Genomic DNA, 24,411 nt, shown 5'->3' on the forward strand with positions numbered 1-24,411 from the left:
TTTGACAATAGGTATAGTTGAAGATAAGATGATGATGAGTTGATGATTATGTTTGATGATAACGTAAAAGTCTGTGACGTGTTACTGAACTACATGCTTTGAGTTACCTATGGCAACAGGTATAACGTTCAGTATGAGCATGCTCACAAATCTTTACTGTAATGATTCAAAAGTATGTATTTTCCCTATTAGAGCTTCATTTTGCCGTAGGCATAACTCTTCAAACCCTCTTGTCATCTGTCAGTGTATGAGCAAACAAATTTTGACACAAATCAGAAAACTGTGACAGTTGAGTGACAAGCTGTCAAAGGTTCCAGATCAATTGTACAGTTTATTGCCTTAAACTCTGCTAAGCAGATAAATACCAGAAAAAACCCTGAAATTAATCATTACAATTACTGCAGAAATTTCAGTGATTTAAAAGTAACAGATATTTGAGGTTCTTAAGTTATTTCAGCGCTAGAAAGAATGTTGCAGGAATGTTTTTTATAGAAATCATCAATGCTAAATAACACTTCATGTTTTAGGAATGTTACTTTGAATATTTTCAGAGATTGTAATAGAAACACGTGCTAAATTTTAGGGTCTAGAGGAAAAAATGGAAACTAAAAGGTCAGTAGGCCTTTTTCATCTTTTACTCTTGCAAATACTGTGTGTGGTAGCCGAGTCTAATGTTTGGATGCACTTAATGGGAAGGGTGAGGTTGATGGCTGACCCCAGTGTGTTGCTCCTGCACCCTGCTCTCAGAGTCCAGCTGGGACGGAGTTAAGTTTCTTCATGGCAGCCTGTACGGTGCTGAGCGTTGCGTTTGTGGCTGAACAGTGTTGATAACACACCCATGTTCTGGCTGTCGCTGAACACGTGCCTGCACAGCGTCAACGCTTTATGTCCAACCCCATCCCTTCCAAAGGTCAGTAAACTGGGAGTGGGTAAGAGGTTGGGAGAGGACACAGTGGGAACAGGTGACAACTGACCGAAAGGGTTTTTCCGTACTGTATGGTGACATGCTCGGCAGTAAAGCTGAGGGTAAGATGGAGAATGCAGGGACACTTGTAGCTATGGAGTTTGTCTTCCCAAACGACTGGTACACATACATTCTGCTTTCCAGGAAGTTGCTGGGCAATGCCTGCCACAGGGAAGCAGTGAAAGAATTCCTCTTTTTGCTTTTCTTCCATGCATACCTCTGGATTTTTCTTAAATTTTATTTAAATTCTAATAAGGAGTTGAATAATAGATTATTTATTATGAAAGAATTAAAAAGAGAGGCATTTTATTTGCCGAAATATATGCTGACTTCAAATGTACACTGAAATTATTAAAAGCATTGAGAGGTTGCATGTCTTCCAAATTAGTTAATAATCTTCTCACATGATGAGTATCTTTACTAATAACCTTAATACTTTTTCAGTTTAGGAAAATACTTGACAACAGTGTAGCGTCAGCTATTCAGGCACTTTGTTTTGAGGAGATCACAGAAATCATAGAATACTTTGGGTTGGAAGGGACCTTTAAAGGTCATCTAGCCTGACCCCCCTGCAATGAGCAGGGACATCTTCCATAGATCAGGTTGCTCAGAGCCCTGTCCGACCTGACCTTGAATGTTTCCAGGGATGGGGCATCTAACACCTCTCTGGGCAACCTGTACCAGTGTTTCACCACCCTCATTGTAAAGAATTTCTTCCTTGTATCTAGTCTGAATTTACCCCCTTTCAGGTTAAAGCCATCACCCCTCGTTCAATTGCAACAGGCCCTGCTAAAAAGTCCATCTCCATCTTTATTGTAAGCTCCCTAAGTACTGAAAGGGCACAGATGGGGAGGCAGGAATAAATGCCACATAAAAAAAGATGTTATTCCTTAATGACGTTTATATTTTTCATGTGTGAGAAGTTTGGGTTCAAAATATGAATAGGTACAAAAGTTAGTACAAAACATTGGGATGTGTTTTGGGTACAAAATGTCTTGTTTCCCGGGAACAATATAACACTTGAGAAGAGTTTCTAAAAGTTTACTTGAATTCAGAAGCTCTGCAAACCTCTGTGATGCACTCTTCTGTTGCCTAAGAAAATTATATACTAGTGAACATTTTGGAAGAAAATCCCTGCAAGCTTATCACATAAAACTTCCAGCTGATTTTAAGAACAAGGGGAAGAAGTGGTGTGCAGTGGTGGCAGGGTTTTTTTGTTGTTGTTTTTTTGGCATGTTTTGGGGGTTTTTTTTGTGGTGGTGTTTTTTTTGTTGTGTTGTGGTTTTTTTTTTTCCACAAAAGAAAGGCTTGGATGTTATTTCTAATTCCTCGATGTTGCTTAATGATGAGGGGAAAGTAGTTCAGTCCTTCCCTGAGGCTGTATTAGGTCTTTTGGTGTAAGTTTTGCAAGTAAGAAGAGAGGTCTGTGTTCTTCCACCTTGTATCTGCAGCAGTGAAAGGAGATATGATTGATTTGTTTACAACAGTATGTTTTTCTGAAGTGGAAGATTTCTCAAGTTTTTGTCGAAGGCATCTATTTGGGTATCCATTCAAATCTAATTACAAAAGGAGAATAGTGTATTTTTTTTTAAGTAATTTAAAGATTATCTGAATTTTGAAGATAATCAGATATTCACTGAATCTAAATATCAGTGATATCACTGATGTTGATGAATTCCAGTAACTAGAAAATTATTGTCAGTTTTCTGACTGATCTGGTTACAGTTCTAGTGGGCACAGCACGATATGGTCTTTTTTAGGTACTGTCATTGCAGTACTAATTCTTCAGCTATTTGTGCCTTTGAGCTTTGGATTTTCAGCCATACCCGTTATCTGAAAGCACTTGAAAGATGTACGCATACAGGGAAAGAATGTCTTAAGTTGGTAGAAATCAACAGAACTAGCACAAAATGCAAAAAAGGTAAGTGACTTGATCTTCAAAAGTGTTGAGCAAACGAGTAATGAGGTACTTACAGTAAATGTGTTTTTACCCCATTATTAGATTGTATTAGATACAGATTTTAGGTGGACTGTTTGGTTTTGTTCTAGCATCTGCTTTACAGTCTGTGTGCCTCCTGGGATTTCTTTGTAGCACCATTCCATATATCATGCACAGAGCTTGCAGGTTCCTCAAAATTGTGATCCCATTAGAAAGAGAGGGATTCTTAAAGAAACTTGGCTTTGGAAAATGAATAGAAGGAAAAACATCCCTCATACTGTATGCAGAGGTGTCTGAAAATACTCCTTGGCTAATGTGGGGCTAATATATATGTGATGTATTTTATAATGTAGTGTGTATATTATATTTTTATAGTTCAAGGTGTTGTTATGTAGTAGCACAAAAGTGTTTCTTAGGCTGAGATTTCATGTATAGTTTTATCTATATAGCTTTGCAATGCTTTATATAGTTTCATATGCTTAGGAATTCAAAAGCGCTAGAGGGGGAGAGGTAAGATTTATAGAAAAGTATGTGAAAAATTATTACCACCTTGAAAGACCAGGTGTTTTTAATACCGGGGTTGTTCATAGTTTTGTGTTGTAACTCCACTTTGTTCTTCTGTAGTTTAGCTTCTGAAGATACTGCTTTAACCTTTAGAGTAGCCTAATTGAAGTATGTGAAATTATAGTTTATAGTTGAAATTATTAATGAATAGGACACCGTGAATCTGAACTGAGAGGTGTGTAAAGCTAAAGCAGTGCTTCAGTGGTAAAAATAAAGGAGTGGGCTTGAAGAGATTTGCAGTCTTTCGTGACATTGCTTCAGATCAGGTCTGTGACCTGAAACAGCTGAATCTGTGTCTGTGTAATGGAATAATACTGCAGTTTTAGTAAAAACTGTGGAGACTGGCTAATGAAAATCAAAGCTAGGTAATGTTTTTAGCAATATGAACCTATAAATATAACTTTGCTATAAAATGCTTTTATGTATTAGGATCCAGAGGTATCTGTCAGGGCTTGGGTTTGGACCTCGATGTCCTGGACTCCAAAATAAGGAGAAGCAGTAATTTAGAAGTAATCACTATTAAGAGGTCAGCATTTAGTTGCCACCTTCAGATACATTAGGTAAGATCTTTATGTTGCTCCTGGCTGGTCAAATCCCAGACGGTTTGCTGTGTTCTTTTCTAGGTTTTGGGGTTTGTTGTTCATTTGTCAGCGCGGTGCGTGTCTGTGGCAAGGTGCTGACTGCAGGCAGCTGCCAGGTGGCCTCCGTGAGAAGTGGCCGGGGCTGCCCTGAGCTGGACACAGACAGTTCCAACTGGCTCCAGACCACCCACCCCAGGGCACGGAGGAGCCCCTTGGCCGAGGTGGTGGCAGTTCTAGGAAAGAGCATTTAAGAAAGGGTAAAAAATTCTGCACGCATAGTGTGAGAGAGGAGTGGGAAAGGCGTGAGAAGCAGCCCTGCAGACACCACGGCCAGGGAAGGAGGAGGATGCTCCAGAGCAGAGATTCTCCTGCAGCCCCTGGAGAAGACCATGGTGGCACATTTCCGCACTTGCAGCCTGTGGAGATGCCATGAAGAATGTTGCAGCTATGGAGAGCGTGTGCCAGAGCTCTCCAGGAGCTGTGGCCTGTGGAGGGGAACCCACGCAGGAGCAGCTTTTCCGGCAGGAACTGCGGCCCGTGTGGGACCCATGGTGGAGCAGTCTGTTCCTGAAGGCCTGCACCCAGTGGAACAGACCCACGTTGGAGGAGTTCATCAAAGACTGTATCCTGTAGGAGGGACCCCACAGGGGGAAGAGTGTGAGGAAGGAGGAGCGGCAGAGAGGAGCTGTTATGGACGGACCCCAACCCCCATTCCCCATCCCCCTACACCCTTCAGGGAGGGCAGGAGGTGGAAGAGTCAAGTCTGTTTATCCTGTGATGGTGATTGCTCAGGGATCTCTTTAACTTGACCCATGAGGTTTTCCGTGTTTTGTCCCCCACCCTGTTGAGGAGAGGGCATGAGAGAGTGGCTGGAAGGGTGTCTGGCAGCCAGCCACGGGCAGCCCACCACTGTCACTTTTGCTTGTAACAATTTAGTGTGCTATCTTAGGCAATGTCTGTAGCTGGTACAGATCAGTAATTCTCACTTGGTGCCTGAACCTGTCCAAACGTTAAGTTCCTGTTGGAAGCTGATGCCTTTTTGGCTCAATTTTTAGCGAACAAAGTTGATCTGCAGAAAAATTTCCTCTTTCCTGGCAATTCTTTCAACTTTGACTTTGTGAATCACTGAGGAGAGCTCCTTTTAGAGCATTTGGACCTGTGACATTTGTGAACCTGGCTGTGAATGAGAAAGCTTTCTGATCTTGTGTAGAAGATTTACTGTTCTTTATACAGAGATACAGGTGCTTCCCGAGTACCCTATCCTGAAGCACACTCTGTCAGCATGACCTGATTAACAGGGTTCCCATATGAATTAAGATGTGCTGGTTTCAGGGACTGAAAGTAATACATTTCTATCATACCTAGACCCCAAATGAGTAAATGCTCTGAATCTTTTCTGGCTTCTTCAAAGCCCTTCTGGTTATCATTGCATTGTGCAATACACCTGAACTCAGTGTCAGGGAAAAATAGGTCAGGCACACTTGAGTAGCTCAGCAGGACACACTGTCTGTGATCAGGTATGTCTAGAATATATGTGTTGATTACAATTTCTTTATTAATTTTTTTAACTTTCTCTTCTGCCCATTGGGATGACCATGAATCACCAGCACCTGGTACTATTCAGAATCTGTAGGATTCTCTGTCTGTTCATGGTGCTGGCTATTATTTTCCTGTTACTTAGAAATTGTGTTCTCTGCTAATGCTCTGTCACAGCACCTTGTAAGCAGAAAGACTGAAAATACTTGTTGTTGGAATGCAGTATTTTATTCTTGCACGTTATTGATCCATAAACACTTACAATCTATTGTAAGATTGCTGTTGAAAGACTGAGGAAAAAATTAAGAAACTGCACTTACAAAAGTCATCATTATAATGACAGGCAATTTAGTTTGAGGTAACTGGAGCAGTAAAGAATGCAATCAATCATATCAGCAAGTATCTTTACAAATTTTATTAGTCTCTGACAAATGTTATACAGATCATCAAGGTCATTTCATAGTGAAGCTGGGATATTGTTTCATATTCTTACAGCAACAAGAGTGCTTTGAATAAACTGCATGTCCAGTTCCCTGGAGTTCTTGCAGTGCAGTGGAGCAATGAGACAGGAAATAAAAACAGCTGTAAAATGAGGCAGTCACTTTTTCCTATTTGTGTATGGCACGTTTTCAAGCTAATGGTTCTAAGGGCATGCAGTGGTAGGACAAGGGGCAGTGATTTTAAACTGGAGCAGGGTAGGTTTAGATTAGACATTAGGAAGAAGCTCTTTACAATGAGGGTGGTGAGACACTGGCACAGGTTGCCCAGAGAGGTGGTGCAGGCCCCATCCCTGGAGACATTCAAGGCCAGGCTTGATGAAGCCCTGAGCAACCTGATCGAGTTGAACAAGTCCCTGCTTACTGCAGGGGGGTTGGACTAGATGACCTTTAAAGGTCCCTTCCAACCCAGCGCATTCTATTGTTCTGTGATTCTATGAATATGCTGGCAGCCATGACTACAGTTGAGTTATGTTTTTATGCTCTGACTACTTGTCATAGTTTAACCTCTACCAGCAGCTAGAACTATGCAGTTGTTTGCTCACTCCCACCAGTTATGATGGAGGAGAGAATCAGAAGAATAAAACCAAGAAAAAACTCGTGGGTTGAGGTTAAGACAGTTTAATAGGAAGTACAAAAGCCATGCACGCAAGCAAAGCAAAACAAGGAATTCATTCACTGCATCCCTTTGACAGGCAGGTGTTCAGCCATCTCCAGGAAAGCAGGGCTCCATCATGCGTAACAATTACTTGGGAAGACAAGCACCATAACTCTGAACACCCTCCCCTTTCTTCTTCCCCCAGCTTTATATACTGAGCATGATGTCACATGGTATGGAACATCCCTTTGATCATTTGGGGTCATGTGTCCCAGCTGTGTCCTGTCTAAACTTCTTGTGCTCTCCCAGCCTGCTCGTTGGCAGGGTGGTATGCGGCGCAGGAAAGACCTTGAGTGGCTACCAACAGCCAAAAACATCAGTGCGCTGTTCTCATCCCAAATCCAAAACATAGCACTACACTAGCTGCTAGCAAGAAAGGCAGCTCGTTAACTCCATCCCAGCTGAAACCATGGCACTGTTTCAGCAGGGTGGCTATTAGACTACAACATTTCCAAAATTTTCCTGTGTAGTAATGTTCATTGAATTCTGCCAAGTAGTCCAGACTCCTTGGAATTTCTTGTTAAATCTCAAGGTTCCTAAAGTCTAGGAGACTTGACTGATTATATTAACTGGTGTAAGGAATACATGGAAACATATGGAAGAGAGACCTGTTGTGTCAGGGAGGCTCATTGCTTGCTACTGTAGCTAATCATATGATTCAGCGCTGTGCGGAAGTATATCTGTTTTCATCAAAAAAATAGTTACATTGCTTATGCTATTAATACTGGGATGTTTGTTTGAATTCCTAGTCTTTGTTAAGAGTCTTCCCACATAAGATTTGTGGTTATAATTGTCCTTAGCTAAGATAATCTTTCCTTATGTTCTTACCTCCTGGTATATCTCAGGTGAGAGATCAGGTCCTGGCTTTATCCTTGATAAACTGTGCTTTTTTGATTGAAGTCTCATTGGCTTCCATTTCATTCTATGATTTTGGCACCTCTTTTCTCCATTTGTCTGGTGATGAGTGAGCAGAATTGCAAAGAACTTGCTTTACATGCTTTTACTGAATGCGTTGCAGAATTGTGTTCCTCCTCACTTCTAGGAAAACCTTACTTGATACTTTATAGGACAATTTGTCTTTTACGTGGCTGCATCAAATTGGTGCTAGTACTACTAATCTGTAACCAGGCAGTAAGGCAGTATACCCGGTGTTTTCTCCTCTGATGTGTTTCTAGCTGATGGATCTGAGTTTGTGACGGGAGTTCTAGTGCCTTTGTAAATAATGCTCTCCAGTTTCATCCTGTTTGCTTTACTCCAGTTCTCCATGAACAGGCATTTTATTGTCATCTGTGTTGATTATACTCCCAGCTTCACCAGTAAAGTTCATTGCATTCTACTTTTTGGGGATTGCATAGTCTTCTTAATAAACTAATACCTACTTCAAGACTGTTATTTTACAAACTCTGCTTGTAACTGTTCACCCAATCCAGCTCAATTGTTCTGTTTTCAATCCAGTCCGTTGCTATCTCCATCTCAGCCAGTTCCTTTCTTGTCTTTTAATTCTTATATTGATTTCCACCTTCCTCAGTTTAATAACTTATTTTGTGGTATTCTGTGAAGGGCATTACTCCTAGAAATTGTTGTTGCTGCATTTTCTTCATCCAAGAAAACTCCCCCAAACGGTTGTAAAAAAATAGACATGCTAAGTTGACAGTAGCCGACTTTGGGTAAATGTGTGGTTCAGGTTTTTTATTTACCTCTGCATTCCTTTTTCTTTCCTTAAAATTTGTTCTGATAATTGTTTGAATAATTTATACTAAGGAGGTCAGAAGAAGAGGAATTGAGTTAATGAGTTTGGAGAGCCAGACACTGGCTCTCATTTCAAGGTAATGAGACTAAGACAGCTAAGGGTCCAGCTATCCAAGCATAAAGGAACAAGGTAGGAGATGATTTTTATGATTGTCCAGCTGATCATTCTGTTTTTTCTGAAGAATGAGGTTGCCAAGGAAAGCCTGAAGAGGGAGGTGTGAGTCCTCATTTAGATTCTGCTATTTCTGCAGATGTATGAGGATGGGAAAGCGAGTTGGGGATGGAGAAAGACAAGAAACAAAAATAAATTTCTAGCACCTTTCCATATATTACATTGGGAATAGAAATAGGATAAATATTCTTCTGTTTATACTTACGGGTAGGGGGAACTTAATTCTTGCTGTCTCTGTCTCTCTTTTCTCCCCCCTGCCCTCTCCACTGCCTCCCCCCCCAAAAAAAAATGCTGATGCAGTACAACTGGAAGTCATTAAACAGTGTACTTGGGCACTACTGATGATTATTTGAGAGCTGACCTAATTGATTGCTTTGCCAGAAGCTGGAGATGTTGAAGATGCATTGATTATGCAAAGCATTGGATATTGTGTAGTTTGCTGTTTTCACAGAATTGCAGCTGATTTGTGAAGGAAATCATCAAAAGATTTAGGAGGTTGGCAATAGTTTGTGTGTTTTTCAGTAAGGTAATGGCTCATCTTCCCTTATCGATCTATATAGCTTGTTTTACGGCACTGGCATAAAAAATTACTTTCCTGATTGTAATTGTCATAGTTACCAATAGGGAAGGGTGGGGTAAAGGTGAAGAATGTTACACAGGCAAAGATTAGAAAGATCAGAAACAAAATAATTTCTTTCAAAAAGTCTTGTTGATTATCTTCACTAGAAAAAGATGCTCTATGTCTGTTATTTTATGTGTCTGTTTAGAATTGGGTTTATTTGTTTGAAGGTGTATTGGTTTTGTGGTGGTATGTTTTTGTTTTGTTTTTTTTCTTTTAAACTTTGACTTTCTTATACCGAAGTGGGAATTTTTGAAACACTGTGTACTGGTTTCGTCTGGGATAGAGTTATGTTTCTTCATAGTAGCTTGTATGAGGCTATGTTCTGGATTTTTTGCTGAAAACAGTGTTGATAGTGCAGGGATATTTTAGTTACTGCTGAGCAGTGCTTACAGAACCCAAGATGCTTCTGCTTCTCATGCTGCCCCACCATTGAGCAGGCTGGGGATGCGCAAGAAGTTTCAGGGAGGCACAGTCAGGACACCTGACCCCAGCTGACCACAAGGATATTCCAGACCATATGATGTCATGCTCAGTAATAAAATTGGAGGGGGAAGGGAAGTCGGCTAGGCTGCTGTTGCTCGGGGACTGGCTGGACGTCGGTTGGTTGGTCGTGAGCAATTGCTTGGGGATTTTTTGTACAATTTTTTTGTCTTGGTTTGGAGTTGTTTCCCTCTTTACTGTTCTCTTTTCCTTTTTTTTTTTTCTTTTTCCTATTAAACTGCCTACTCAGCCCACGGGTTTTCACACTTCTGCCATTCCTATTCTCTCCCCCACCACACTGGATTAAGTGAGTGGCTGTTTGGTGCTTAGCTGCCTATCAGGGTTAAGCCAAGACATACTGACTTAGTGATTTAAGTAAAGTTGAAGAACCTTAAAACATTTTTTCTTTTTTCCTGCTTGCTTATTTCTTACTTTTGTCCTGTTTTGTGTTTTTTTTTTCCCCTTTCCTTCTCTGTGATGGCCTAGAGACTAACAATGGTTTTGATCTCTATTTTTGGAATGGGCTGAACTCTAGGAAGAGTAAGCAGGTTTTTTTCTTCTCTCCTTTTAAAACGGAATTGCTGAACTTCAGCACCCTCTTGTGCTGGTCCTGCCATTATCACACAGCATGCATTGCTTCACTCAAGCCTGTCAGCCTTTGGGTTATGGATCCATGTGATGACAGGTTCTTCTGCTTCAGCCTCTCTGCATGAAGGTCTGGTTCTGCATGAGGCTTAGTCAGAATTGTAGCCTGCCTCCAATCATAACTAATGCAGCAGTCCCACTTGAATTTTTCATCAGCAAGGTGCTGTTCTTGAATGTGTGTATGCGGTAATAGATTTAAGTAATCTAAACAGATCTTTTGTATGCCTTTAGACAGCATGTAAGGATAAAAAATCAATTCTAACTCATGTTCACATTCACATCATGTCACCTGCTTGCTTCTAATACCTTTTGTAATGTCTCAGTCATAACTTTCTGGGCCTGTTTCAGGTTTTGCCTTGATACGATGACAGAGAGAAACATCCTTCATTTCTAGTTTCTAAATCTGCATGCTTTTCTTGGAGTTGTATATTCCTACTCCTTCTCTTTCTGCTGTGTCAGTTAGGGCCCTTGAGAGTGATTCGTCTTCCTATTTTAGTCTTTGGCCTTGGAAATGTACAATTATTTAATCCAGATGACAAAAAGGCAAATGGCTATCATTAAAATGTTTAAGTGTCTCCCTGACTGTATTTTATTTGTGCTTATTGTTACATACTCTCAGTTTATTTTGCCATCTGCATCCTAACAGCCTCTTCAGACTTAAGTCTGATATATCAAATTTAGTGATATGAATGATACCAACCAGGTAGACTACTGTACATACCATTTTCTTATCAAATAACACTGATGACTTCCTCGTTTGCCCAGCTTTCAGAAAAGAAAAAATCAAGATTGCTTTAAATACTATGAGAACAAATAAAGCAAAACAAAACCCCACTGTTTTTGTGTTTTGAAAAACTACTTGGTGCAAAGGTCTGTTTAAAAAAAAAATCAACTCAAAGAAATAAGTCTGTTATGAAGAATTTGGGTAGATTATCTGTTACCACCTATAAACACCATTTCTTTAATGCTTTTTGGAGGTAGTTGTCTTTCCTTGCTGCTTGGAAAGTTTTGGGAAAAGTTTTAGGTTTTTTGGTTTAGTTTGCGCTTTTGTTTGTGTTTTAATGTTTACTGCAAACATTAAAAAAATACAGATCAGTTTCTATTTCGATATTCTCATTTTTTTTATCACAAGGTATAATAGTGCGCTATTTGTAGCTGAACAAAGAGAGATGTATAATGAATAAAGCATAGAATGTGCAGATCTTTTGCTTAAGAGTTTTCTTTTCCTGGGCTAGAGGTGATTGTTTGCTAAAATTTGTAAATTAGATTTCTACTGAAGTGTATGCAAGAATATGTATATCCTATGCGATATCAATTTTTATTTTAACTTTTTTGAACCGAACTCTGTTATCTGGATCTGGGTCCTTGTGTAAATGCACATTAAATCTCTATTTCTGCTGTTTTAATTTTTTTCATTGTTGCTATGTTTGGAGGTCGCTTGTACCAGTTACTGCTGATATCAAACTGTGATTGTAATGAAGTAGTCAATCACAGTAGTGAATGCTGAAGATTACCATTTTAATGACTAATTTTCCTGCAGCTTTTTGTCGTAGGCCAGTACCATTCATGTAATAACTCTCACAGGGTGTAGCGTGTTTACTTCTTACCATAAAATTTCTTGGAGACTTCTGTACCAATTTGTAAATGTAGGGACAAGACTCTCAAGCTGCTATTAAGAGAATCATGATGTCCAGCCTGTTACGCTAGAATTTTTGCTAATCAGACCATATGTACACTGATTGTAGTTCTGAGTAGATCACAAAGCATGAAAACAAATGTATTTCATACAAATGCAAAAGTTAGAGAATGATATTAAATCACATCCTCTTTCTGTTAGTCTTTTCATCATGTCTGATGCATTCAAGATTTTAACTATTTAATGATTTAAAGCTCATTCTGCTTCAGTGTGATAGAATATGTCGGTTGGCGTACTACTTGATCAGACTGCTGTAACTGTTTAAATTAAATTAGTTGAAATACATGCAGTTCACTAAGAAAAAAATTACAAAGGAAAAATCTCTTCCTGTTGCTTCTAATTATCAAGTGTTTCCTTTCAATGGTAGTTCTGTTGTGTGAAGATCATTTATAAATCAAACCAAAACGATTTCAATTTCTATGCAATGTGTCTCACTGATGAAATATATATAGCTCATGCTATATTTCCTGAGTTCATCTGAACTTGTGATTCCTATCTGTTCTGAATACAGGTGCTTTGAAAAATATGTCCTCTCCAGTTAGGATTTGCATTCTGGCTTTACCTCGTTTTTGTAGGCTGGAGTAGTATGGAATAGCCTAGATTTTTTGCTAATGAAGCTTCAAGACTTCTAGTACTCATATTGAGCAGGATGATTAAGCAGTACTACTGAATACCTACACACTGTCTGTTAGCCAGTAATAAAGATATAATGTTCATTAACCTATATTAACAAGAAGCTTTTCTTCCTGCACATATAATTCATCCTTTTTTCTTTTTAGAAGAACTTCTCATAGGGAGAATCTAATCTCATTTTAACACCTTACAATATCAGAGGGAAATCTACAAGGCTGGTAAAGTTCTCTGTCCTCCCTAAGAGACGCATTAAAATAAATTCAGCCAGTAACCTTGTTTGTGTCTGAAATTTGAGTGACATTCTGAGTGTTTTTTTCTTCTTTGTTTTAAATATAATGGCATATATTGTATAATAAGTATGTTACCCAAGAAGGCTATGTAAATTTATTTGAGCAAGATGTAATTATTTTAAGAAGCTCTTGTGGTATCCCAATGAGTGGTAGTGTCAATTAAAAGGTTTGTATTTCTTGTGAGCTTTGGTCTAGAATGTTGGGTTTAGATATTATACACCCAGTCATTTAATATTTTTCAATAAAATACCTTCTTCCTTTTCTCCTTGTGGAGTCAGGTTATTGAAGTATAGAACAGGAAAAACAACTAATTATGAAAATAATTTCTTTGGCCTTTGCAACTGTTAAGAAGCCCAAGCTTCATGTTGAAGAGCATAATTTGCAATATAAGACTTTTTTCCTTCCCCCTCTTAGCACGTATATTTTTCCCATCACTTTTAACATATGGTGACTGTATGCTTCAAATGGAATCCACATAATCAGAATTTATCAGTTCCCTGGATTAAATTTATTTTTGTGGATTGGGCAGATAAAACTTTTGCACCTGTGACGTATACTGGACAATTTTGGAAAATCTTGTCTTTCTATGCTTGTGAAAGAGGGGGAGGTGATGAATCTGTAAAGAGTGTGTATGGAATGCCATAGGATGGAAATGTCTTGAAGGTGGGTTGCAAGAAAGGTTTTGGTGTTTGTGCCCACTTTCGGCTTCTGCAGTAGCAATCTTTAGATATTTGCTGGTGGCAGCCTTACCTATATGTTACAGCCGATGATATCAGCTTCATGATATCACACTGTATTTCAGTTGTGTAGTTTTATGTATGGATAGTATGAGTAGATTCAACTTAAAAAAGCAATCTGCTTTTTGCGTGAAAAACAGATGCAAGTGCTATGATTTCTTTAGTGGTTTTTATGGTATAGAATGTACTGTGTGTATACATTACACCACATTTCAACTGCTACAGGAGTTTCCCTGCTCACTAAAATTACATGGTATCTCTGAAACTTGAAGGAAAGATTTGAACAGGAGTTGTGTAAATTTTCTAGTTGTACTAAATGTCCTAAGTGTCTTAACTTTTTTAAGAGAAAATGTTCACATTATTTTAAAAAATTACTTTTTTGGTTGTATTCACGAGCTCTTTAAATAAACATGTGATATGAAGGGTTATATCCTACTTTTCCTCTTAAGATTTCTGGATGATTTTGTAGGCATGAGTAAATAGCAGATATTTGCTGTCTTTGCGTGCATATTTGTCTTTGAGGTTACAATGCCTGTGTTATCACTGTTGTGTGTATTAACACTATGTAGGTGTTACAAGCCTGTATTATTGATTTCATTGCATACTAGGAGTATACCTTTTTGTGGGCAAGATGGAGGGATTTGGGATTTTGGTTAGATACATCACCCTCTTATCAGTGTTTTGGCTTTCTTCAGTTTGTTTATCACTTTGTTTCATTGAGCAAACTTCTTTAGACATACTGAAGAATCTGGCAAATATTTATCCCTATAGCATACCACAATGGCACGTATAGTAAGCTTTATTAGAAGGAGAGTTACAGCACGTTCATACTGCTCTGTTGCTCTGTTAGTATACAACTATTTCTCAGTTGATGTTGTGAAATAGCAGTGAGAATGATGCCTAAATTGGTATTTAAATTTCTTACCTGAAATACAAACATTGAGGGAATAATAGATTAGTTTTCCTTGTGACAATGATCTGACAACAGAGCAAGCTCATGCTACGATCGTGGCGGTGCTTTTAACGAAAGGAACATGGATTTGTCAGATTCTTGACCAAGTAAACTGAAAGGGTTTATTTGAGCAGTTAGGAGGCCTTCAGAAGGTAACCAGGGTAATGAACAAAATGAAACAGTTAATGTGTTTGGTGTGTGAAAATATTCTTGGAACAAAGCAAAGGGAAGTAAATTAACAGTGTTCAATAGTTTGCAGGCATAATGACCTAATAGTTGAAGGTTTGTGTGTGAATAAGGCCTCCTGTATTTCTGAACATTAACAATGCTCTTCTGGGTCTGTTTTAGAGGGGAAAGATTGTGAGCACAAAGCAGCTATGTGAATGTCTGCTGTAAAACAATCTTCCATCCCCTTTAGCAGCCTTGAAGTTGTGGTAGAATAGACAGGTCAATGTGCCATAGTACGTAATTTTAATGTGAATGATGAAATTGTGTAGGTGAAGTGAAAATAGAAGTTAATTTATTCACAAAAAGATTTTAAATGGGAAGGAGATCCGTTCTGTTAGGATGAACAATAAAGCTGTTGGATAAACTGGGGTTTTGTGTTGTTTTTCCACTCATAATATAGAATAGGAAATATGCTTGTATAGCTGTGGGGGCATTAGAAGGGGAGACAATACAAAGTCATCTCTGTCACAGAAAGGATGAATATTTGTTTCATACACTCCTTACACAAGGAGGAAACATTAAGTGGCTAGACCAATAAACCATGGACTTATTTTGCAGTTACATGAAAATATTTTTCTTCCTTTGTATTCAGAATGATACTAAATGAAAATTCCTGATATGTATTTCTTAGCATGTGGACACATCAGTCTTTTTGACTCAGTATTATGAATAAAAAAAGATGGTCAGGATATTATTTTTAATTTTTAGAAATTATTATGCATTGTTCTGTTTAAAAAATATGCTGAGCAACACATAGTTTTTCCATAACCTTTTGTGAATCCACAGTATTCATGATGCGTGGTTCTCATTACATAATTTATAATACAGTAGCACTGTCTGCAAAAAAGTGTATAATTTTTAAAGTTTTTCTGAAATTTTAATGGTTATCAGGTTATGTACGCATGCCATTTCATGAAAGATGTAGAGTTTTATTTTGGAAGCAGTGTTTTGCCAATCCACAGTAAACACATTTTGATAATAAATTCCGTCTTTCTGTAGGAGGGTGATATTTTCTAAGCTGGAGAACTGTTTTTACAATTTTATTTTCATCTTGCAACAAACAGATTAGGGTGTGCTGATAGCCCTCTTCAATATAAGTATATTGAAACTGTAGTTTATTAAATTGTGAGTTAATGGGAATCAGAGATAACGTATATTGAGAATTGAGATTTGTTTTCTAATCCAGACATTTAAACGAGTCTGAAGGTAGTGGTTGTCTATAGTTATTTATTATTTCAAACTTAATATGTTCCAAGTGCGTTGTTTTGTTTAGTATTGATTAATTCGGGTTAAAATACATAGGAAGAGGAACTCGCCTGTTTCGATGGCTGTATCAATCCTCTTCACTCTTTTTCTCCTCCCAGCTGTGAGGGTGTGTTAGCACAGCGTCGCACAGAGCCTCATCAAGAGAGTGCGTTCTGTTGAGGTCTGAGGTAGCCAGGGTGCACAGGGCAGAAACTCCAGGAAGACGTCACATTCACATCTCAAAATGAGACAGCCGCAGAGTTAATGCTTCACAGCAAACACATAAGGGAGTACTGCCAGACCCAGTATTGTATTTTGGGATGCTGCTTCAGGCAGCTAAGGCCTCCTCTGAGTCCGTGCTTTAATTAGTTATATTAGTCTTGTGTGCAGTGAATTGTTGATTCTGACGGCATGGCTCATATTGTAAGGTTCACCGTACAGCATGGGCTCTACTTCTGTGTTTCATGTTCACATTTCAGCTTAAATGGTGAGACCCATTTCAAGAAACAGGTCTCTGAAATCAAATAACATTTAAAAATTAAGTTGATATTAAAATACTGTAGAATATTTTTTCCTTTCCTTGTTTGTAAAAAGCCACTTAAATCATTGGATTAACAGTCATCCCTTTCAGTTAATAGTGAAAGAAGTCTTACTGACATTAGTAAGCAGCGGTGTTCTACTTTATGAAAGACTGCACATTTGTTTTGTACAAAATCTTTTTTTTATGATGAAAGGAAACAAATGAAAGCTTATAAACCCAGATTGTAAAAAGTTGTGCTGTACAGACACATATTAAAACACATATTAAAAAATGGAGATAGTTTCCTTTTCAGTTAAATTGTTTTCTTCAAAGATTAAGGAATAGAAATATTTATGTTTCTTAATTTTGGGTGCTCACAGAAATTGGCAGTACTTCTTAAATCTTCCCTTACTGCTGCAAGTTAAAGCTGACAGTAGTTGAATTTCTTTTGTGATTAAGTAAATGGTTACATTTAACCATATATGTTACTGAATGTAAAGAAATACATAATTTGTCCAATGGCATTTAGTTAAGATGAGCTTTGCTTTGCTGCCATTCACTAATGAAATTTGGGTGTCCTGAAAACCTGAGCATGATTAACAGATTACCCTTGCCTTATTTTTGTCAATGTTCTGTAATTGCAATAGGGGGTCATGAATTAAACGCATCTTTGCCAATAATAATTACTTTGTCACAGCTTTTATGACAAATGTCATTTAAGTTGATGCTTGTGGAAAGCGGACTATGTATCACTACTATTCAATAGGGAAAGTCTTTTCCAGTTTAAGTCTGAAATAAGTCTTTTAAATGTAAACTTTTTTTTTTTTTTTTTTTTTTTTTTACCTTTTGTGCCTTTTGTTTCCTGGGCAAGGAGAGGAAAAGAACCCTTTATCAGGATTCGTGTGTGTTTGTGAGATATGTTTCTGCCATATTCCTATTTGGTTTAAAATGAGTTCGTTTTATACTCATGGTCAATCAAATAGTATAATCTATTTCTAATAAATTGTATTATTAAAATAAGGTTAGGAACTGATGCTAATGAGTGCCCTGTAATGTTTTGTGGAACCGTAGGATCAAATCTGTGTGTAAATACTTTGAGTATTGCAGTCTCCTGTAGAAATGAATTTAAAAAAGAAGTTGAATTTGTATTTGAATTCAAAAGTGATTAAATTAAAAGAATTTGCTTATAATTTCTTACTCATTGGAGTAGGAAGGTATATGTAATATTAAATGGTTGTAAGTTTAATAGTGTAAAATTTACTGGTATTGAGCTTCTGGTGTAATATCGTGATCTCTGTCTGACTCTCTGTTAAAAAGTTATTTTAAAAGTGTTAGTCAAAAGAGAGACAATGTTTTCTTTCCCTGTGTGGCAAAGAGAGATCATCTGATCATAATTCTTTGCAATGATTAGCTTTTATTTACATCTTTACCCTTTGACAAAGTGCAATAAATTCACCAACTCTTATATTGCATCATGACAAGCTGTTGGTGGTTACATTTTAGGATAGAGGTAGCAATGCAAATTTTAAGCTGAGCAGGAAGAATCTACGTAAACACACACCTGTAGTGAGGCAGTTTCAAAACTATTTAATTGCTGTGGTTTTTGATTATTTTTTTATTATTATTTAATGACATTTAGTGTCATTCCTGCTGATAGAACAGCCTGGCTGTCTTTGTTTACAGTAGGTACAGATATTTCTGTATATGAGCAATTTCGTTGCATCATGTTTCTTTTTTTTGTATGTATTTCATCCTTGTCTATGTAATTGAGCTCACCTTTAAGCTGGTGATCTGAGTTAGTCCAGGATAAATGCCTTCACTGTGTGTGTTTTGCCTGTATCTTGTGAAATGAATGCATTTCAGGACTTTTGGTAAAGAGGAGTAAAACGAAGTTATGCCTGAGGTTAGCCTAACTGCACGTTATGGTCAGTTATGGCATGCATGGATTTCAGGGAAAACAAACCAGGGAAAATGCACACTGGGTATGTGCTATAAAACACAGTATTGGAGGGCTTGGCCACACGCTTCAGGCAGGGCAGATTTCTGAGTAGGTTGTATGTGGGCCTTGTCTATAGTATCTCGTTTCAAACATAAAACTGAGTTTTGGTAAGTCCTCCCTGAGCCTTCCCTTCCTGTGCTGCCCCTAAAAAGATATGGGTAAACTGGTGTCTGACCAAGACAGGTAAAGAAGGAATTGGGAGAAAAGGAATTTCTTCTACCATTGGTGCTGACTTCTGCAGTTGATACTTAGGTGTTACGTTCATGGAAGACAGACTCTCTACTTACAGGAGAACATATTTCACTCTGGCAGAGTTTATCCTGCTAGGTGTCTCTCTTAGGAATATTTTCATGTTATGCAAACTTTTATTTATATGTTTTATATGGAAATAAAATGCACGTTAAGATGTACTTAGATTGCAGTGCACCTGTTTAAATAAAGTGAACGTGGTGTTCATTCTGTCTGGTTACTATTTATATTCCTATCTCTCTTTTTCGGTTATTTCTGTTTGATCTTCTCTAAGTTTTTATTAATTGTGGGGCTTTTTTATTGGAATTTAAGTAGCTTGTGTTTTTGTACCTCAAACTTTTTTTTTGAATTATCATCTTTGCTTCAGAGCTGTTCCTTTTTGCTCCTCCAGTTATTGAATAGAATGTAAAATAAACTAATACTTGTAGAATCTAATTCGGAATGGTCAAAATATTGAATTTCTGTAAAACAATGCAGAACTGGAATTCATATATAATAGGCTGCAATACATAAAAAGAAAATGATTAAACCATATCTCACTTATCATAGATCTTTTTAATAGGAGCAAAATCTGTGCCATTAGTTCCAGACCAGCGTATTTCCCATTCACAATGCTTTAGTGCATAACTTATAAATCTGTCCTCATCATCCTGTATTACTTTTTCAAAGCAAGACTAACATCAAGCAAGACAGGATGAATGAAAGTCAATGAAGGTCGACTAGGCAATCCAATTATTAAAGATTCTTGGAAGAACAGTACCATGATCTATAAAATAATTGGGTGTGAATTTCTGTATCTTTGTTGACAAGGATTGTTTCTGTAGAACTGCGGTATATTTTCTATGGTATTTGTTTTTAGATTATGCTAGTCTGATCTGTTTGTGGAGTAGGTCTGAATGTCTGTTGTTTATACTCTAAAATATTTGTTAGTTTGTAGAAGCTGTATTTATAATACAGATTTCAGGTACCTGTTCTATCTCCTGGGTGGTGAAGAGGCCTTTGAGGAAAATGTAACATACAGTTACGTTATTGCAATATGAAGAGACAGTGTTAAGATTACGTAATGATTGCATATATGCCATTGCTAATTTTCCATGCATTTTTTTCATCAGTCACTTACCTTTCATTCATTCTGCAGGACAGGCCATCTCTTGGGAGCATAAAACACATCCATACAATAAAAGAGGTTACTATTTCTGGTACCTACTAACAGTAGGAGTAACGAGCTGCCCTGCATGTTGGAGTTTAAATATAAAAGTTCAAGTATGTATGTAAGCCATCTATGCTAGACACTGTAGATCATAAAATAGGAGAAAGTAATTAAGCAGAAGAATAGTTGTTTTCAGCCTTGAACTTTAAATTTAGCTTTGTTGCTTCTATTTCAGATCTGTCTGGAACTTACCTACTTTTTTTCTCCCTTATACAAATAGGTCTAATGAAAAATAATACTTCTGCATACAAAACTTGTTTTATTATGTTTTTTGAGCCGTATATAAATAAGGAGAGATAGCGTTCAGTTACTGATTATTCTAACTGAAGTCTACGTAATTGTACTTGACTATAATGCCATACATAAGCTTATAAATTCCAGACCACTACATGTTATTACTGTGCCCTACCCCTTCAAAAAGGAGAACAAAAAGACCTAATATAAGTTATATTTTTTACCTTTTCATCTGATATTTAGTTTACAGGTGTTTTGATTTGGTATTTCTATACATAGTTTCTTATATTCATTTTATGAGAAGCCATTCTTGTGAATTTGCAAGTGTGCATGTGTATATGTGTATATAGACATACAGATGTATCTTTTACTTCCCAACTAATGCAATCACAGGAGAGTGTGGCCATGTGTTAAGAGTAGCTAACCAAACAGATTATCACGTGGCCCTCATTACAGGCTGGTTGGGAATCGCTTTGATAAAATATCAATTGCTATAAGTGACATAGGGTCTGAAAGAGAAGTAATATATTCCTAGGCACTGGTATAGTAAAGGATGCTGACTGTGAGATTACAGCGCTGATCAAGAAAATTTTTACAGTGTTTCCCAATAAAACTTGAAGTCACCTCCTGCAGATGGTGAAGTTTTGTTGGCTGGTAGCAAAGGATGGGATCTGGTATTGAACTAAAGACAGCAACAGGTTCGATGCATTGCTATTTTATTTGTAAGTCAAGATTTAAGAACAGAAATTGCTATTTGCAGTAGCAAAATGCCTGTCTAAGGTGGTGATTTCTACCACAGAAATTGTAAAGCGTATTCAGGTAATGTTACGCGACTTTTGATGGATAGTAAATGATTTTTCTACACCTGGAAAATCATGAGGCTTGTATGGCATGCAGAGGTAATGAAGAATCTTTTTCTGACTAGATAGGTGCTGCATATCTAACGAACACTGAAATGATTCACTGCTAATCTGTAAACTATTTAATATATATAGTCATAATCTGTTTTTTCACAAATTTTGTTTAAAATGCAGAAAATTCCATAGTACGAACAGAAGAATTTTAAGACATAGTAATTTTATATAGTAATAGTAATTCAAAATGTCATTTTTTTTTTAAGTCTTCATGCACCCAAATTTCAGCTATATGTGAGAAATTATTTGTATTTTGAAGTTTTAAGCTCTGTAATGAATTTGTGATGTTAGGCATTTATGCTATTAATTTTTCATTACTACGTCTTTTTGCTAGCTAGGGTAAACCTGTCTGCAACGGAGAATCATACTCTAATCCTCTGGAGAGAGAGGAGGGTAAGATTTTAACAGGGTCCTCTTAGATTTGTACCTGAAACAGAAGGTTTAGTTTATCTTCTACATAGAAGACAAACTTTTTACTTTTCCCTCCCTGCTGTGTTGCTGGTAGAATGCTAAATAGTACAAATCTTGTAAGTCTTTGATTTCTGATAATATGTGTCAAAGGTTATTAGTCAGTATCTTGAAATTCCCAAATAGTTGGTGTGGCTGTACTCAGCTGAGAGGAGCATGCAAAAATAAAAATGTAAGATAGCGTCAGACCAAAATCAAAGAAACTTCTTGCTACACTGTTGGGTTGGTTTTGGGTTTTTTTTTTGTTAAGTAGATAGACCTGAGACATGGGTCTGTGCAGATATGACATGACTGTTACCCAATTTGTGATTGAATCTGTTTAGCTGACCCTTTTCCCCCTCTTTTTTTGGCCTATTTTCAGTTTCATTGGCTTCTAAATGCACAATCCCAAAAGGCTTGCCTTTGCTCACTGAGTTGTTGTTACTTTGAGAAAACTCCATTAGAACTATATCCATATTCAGTAACCCCAAACCCATACAGATTATATGTGGTGGTGTACCTATAATCTTGTTGGCCTCCCTTATCTCTGGGCTGTCTTTTCAGAAATTGTTTTTCCAGAGTCTTCACCAAGGTCACCATATGCTGCCGGTGTGCAGTTAGTCAGGCAAGTTGGAACTGTGGATAAACGTGATCCGCAGCACACTGGGAATAATGTTCCTATGTATGTATTCACCTGAGGCTCAGCTGTGGACTACATATTTCAAAAGTTGTTTTGCTTCTGAGTTCTGTGATAACAAGAAGACATCCTTACAAACCCAGAATGTCCTCAGTGTTCAGGATGAATGATTCCAGACATGGTGAAACATTCCTGAGCAGTTTGGCTAAAAAATAAAGGCTTTGTCCCAAAAATCAATATGGTGTTTTGCATTACTGTCATTTGCACTGGGAATATATACTTCTCAGGAAAAAACCCACCTTGTTTAAATGAAGATATGCAGGTGTCTTTAGTGTACCCATGTCAATATTATATTGTTCACAAATTTCACAAAATGTTGTCCTTTTTAATATTTAGTCTACCTACAAAGCATTACATTTATGCAGCAGATTGTGTTTCATAGTTATTGAATTTTATTAGACAGATTAATTATAAAGGAAAAGTTGTAGAAACAATTAAATCACAACAATAAAATAGGTAACATCTCCATTCAGTTGATAACTGATACAGTTGTGTATTACCATGAGATACAAGTCTGATGTGGGAACCAGATGTAATATTATCTTTAAGTTAAAATTGTCAATTACTTTGTTTTAGTAAAAATGTTTAGAAAAGGAATATAAACTTAAGATATCACACAGTTCAAATTCTGTGCAGAGTCAATGATGGGTATAGCACGAGTCTGCAGGATGCAATAACAAATTTGTTAGTATTTTCATATTTATGTATAGTTTATGAGAATAGTGAATAGAATGGTCTCTTGGGTTGTTTGCAGATAATATTTGAATTTGTGATCATCATTCTCTCTTTTCTTCTGTTTCTTCTCCTTCTCCAAGATGATGATTCCCCTCTGTTGATGATGATTCTCTGATGTTGGTGATGATTCCCCATGCAAAGATGATCTTTTTCCTTCCTTTTCATGCATGTATATGGATGTGTGTGCATACACGATGTTTTCTTTCAAACTCTTGAAACAAATAATAGTATTGTGAAGAATAACAATGAAAGTATTAATGAGCAGCTTGCCAATGTTACAGAGAAACTAGCTAGACTGTGTTAAGTATCTGTTCATATCACCTATTCAACTGTTATATCTTTTCTGCAGGTGACAGATCAGTCAGTGAAAGCTTTTGCTGAACATTGTCCTGAGCTGCAGTATGTTGGTTTTATGGGCTGCTCTGTTACATCTAAAGGAGTCATTCACCTTACCAATGTAAGTATTGTAACTATTTTTAGCTAGTCATTAGTGTGTTTAACTATTGCTAAATCATAGGTATCAGCCAGGATAAGTTTATACATATGATGAATAACACTGTCATGGATAGAAATGTGACAAGATAAATGAACTTTGCATTATTTGAGCAGACACATTCAGATTTCCCTGTGTAAAAACATTGTAGTAAAAACATATTCAAGGGGTGATACTTTTTCTCAGAAATAATAATACTGTTCAGGTCAAAAGTCTTTAAAATGCCTAATTACATCAGATTCCATTGCAAACAAAACAAAATTCCGTAAACAGAAGTGCAAAATTCTTGGTGCAAGAGATTTAGACAGACACCTTACTGCAACAGTATGTCCCTATGCATGTACGTTTTGTATATATCCATCTTTGTATTTTAATGTAGATAGATATAGACGGGTTATGTAGGTTCATAGATTGATTCATAGATTGTGTTTTGTTGGAAGGGACCTTTAAAGGTCATGTAGTGCAACCCCCAAGGTTAAAGATCCTGTAGTCCAAGGCAATGTGGGACATTCCCACACAGGTCACTTTTGAGGTGCATGCTTTGGTTACTGCATTATTGTGGCCTAGATTTATTGAGCATTTAATAGATGTTTTATCCTTTAACGAAGTGACTTTATAATCCCATTTATTTGATTAAAGAAAAGTCAAGATCTTGACTTTTCTTTAATTAACATTTAGTTTTGATGTTCATGTGGTTTAATAATAATAAATTATTATAAATCCTG

General features: G+C 37.2%; 1 protein-coding gene across 6 annotated transcripts in view; it reads left to right on the plus strand.

The window, feature by feature from the left end:
- The window catches only part of FBXL17 (F-box and leucine rich repeat protein 17), a 284,000-nt gene that overhangs the window by 59,174 nt on the left and 200,415 nt on the right, over positions 1-24,411 (plus strand). For all 6 annotated transcript variants that reach the window (XM_054185938.1, XM_054185937.1, XM_054185942.1 and 3 more), the window contains exon 5: positions 23,543-23,650. In XM_054185938.1, the coding sequence (XP_054041913.1) occupies positions 23,543-23,650 (108 nt within the window). The remainder of the gene's footprint in view (positions 1-23,542; positions 23,651-24,411) is intronic.

This window comes from Rissa tridactyla, chromosome Z, assembly GCF_028500815.1.
Source record: "Rissa tridactyla isolate bRisTri1 chromosome Z, bRisTri1.patW.cur.20221130, whole genome shotgun sequence".
Taxonomy (NCBI): Eukaryota; Metazoa; Chordata; class Aves; order Charadriiformes; family Laridae; genus Rissa; species Rissa tridactyla.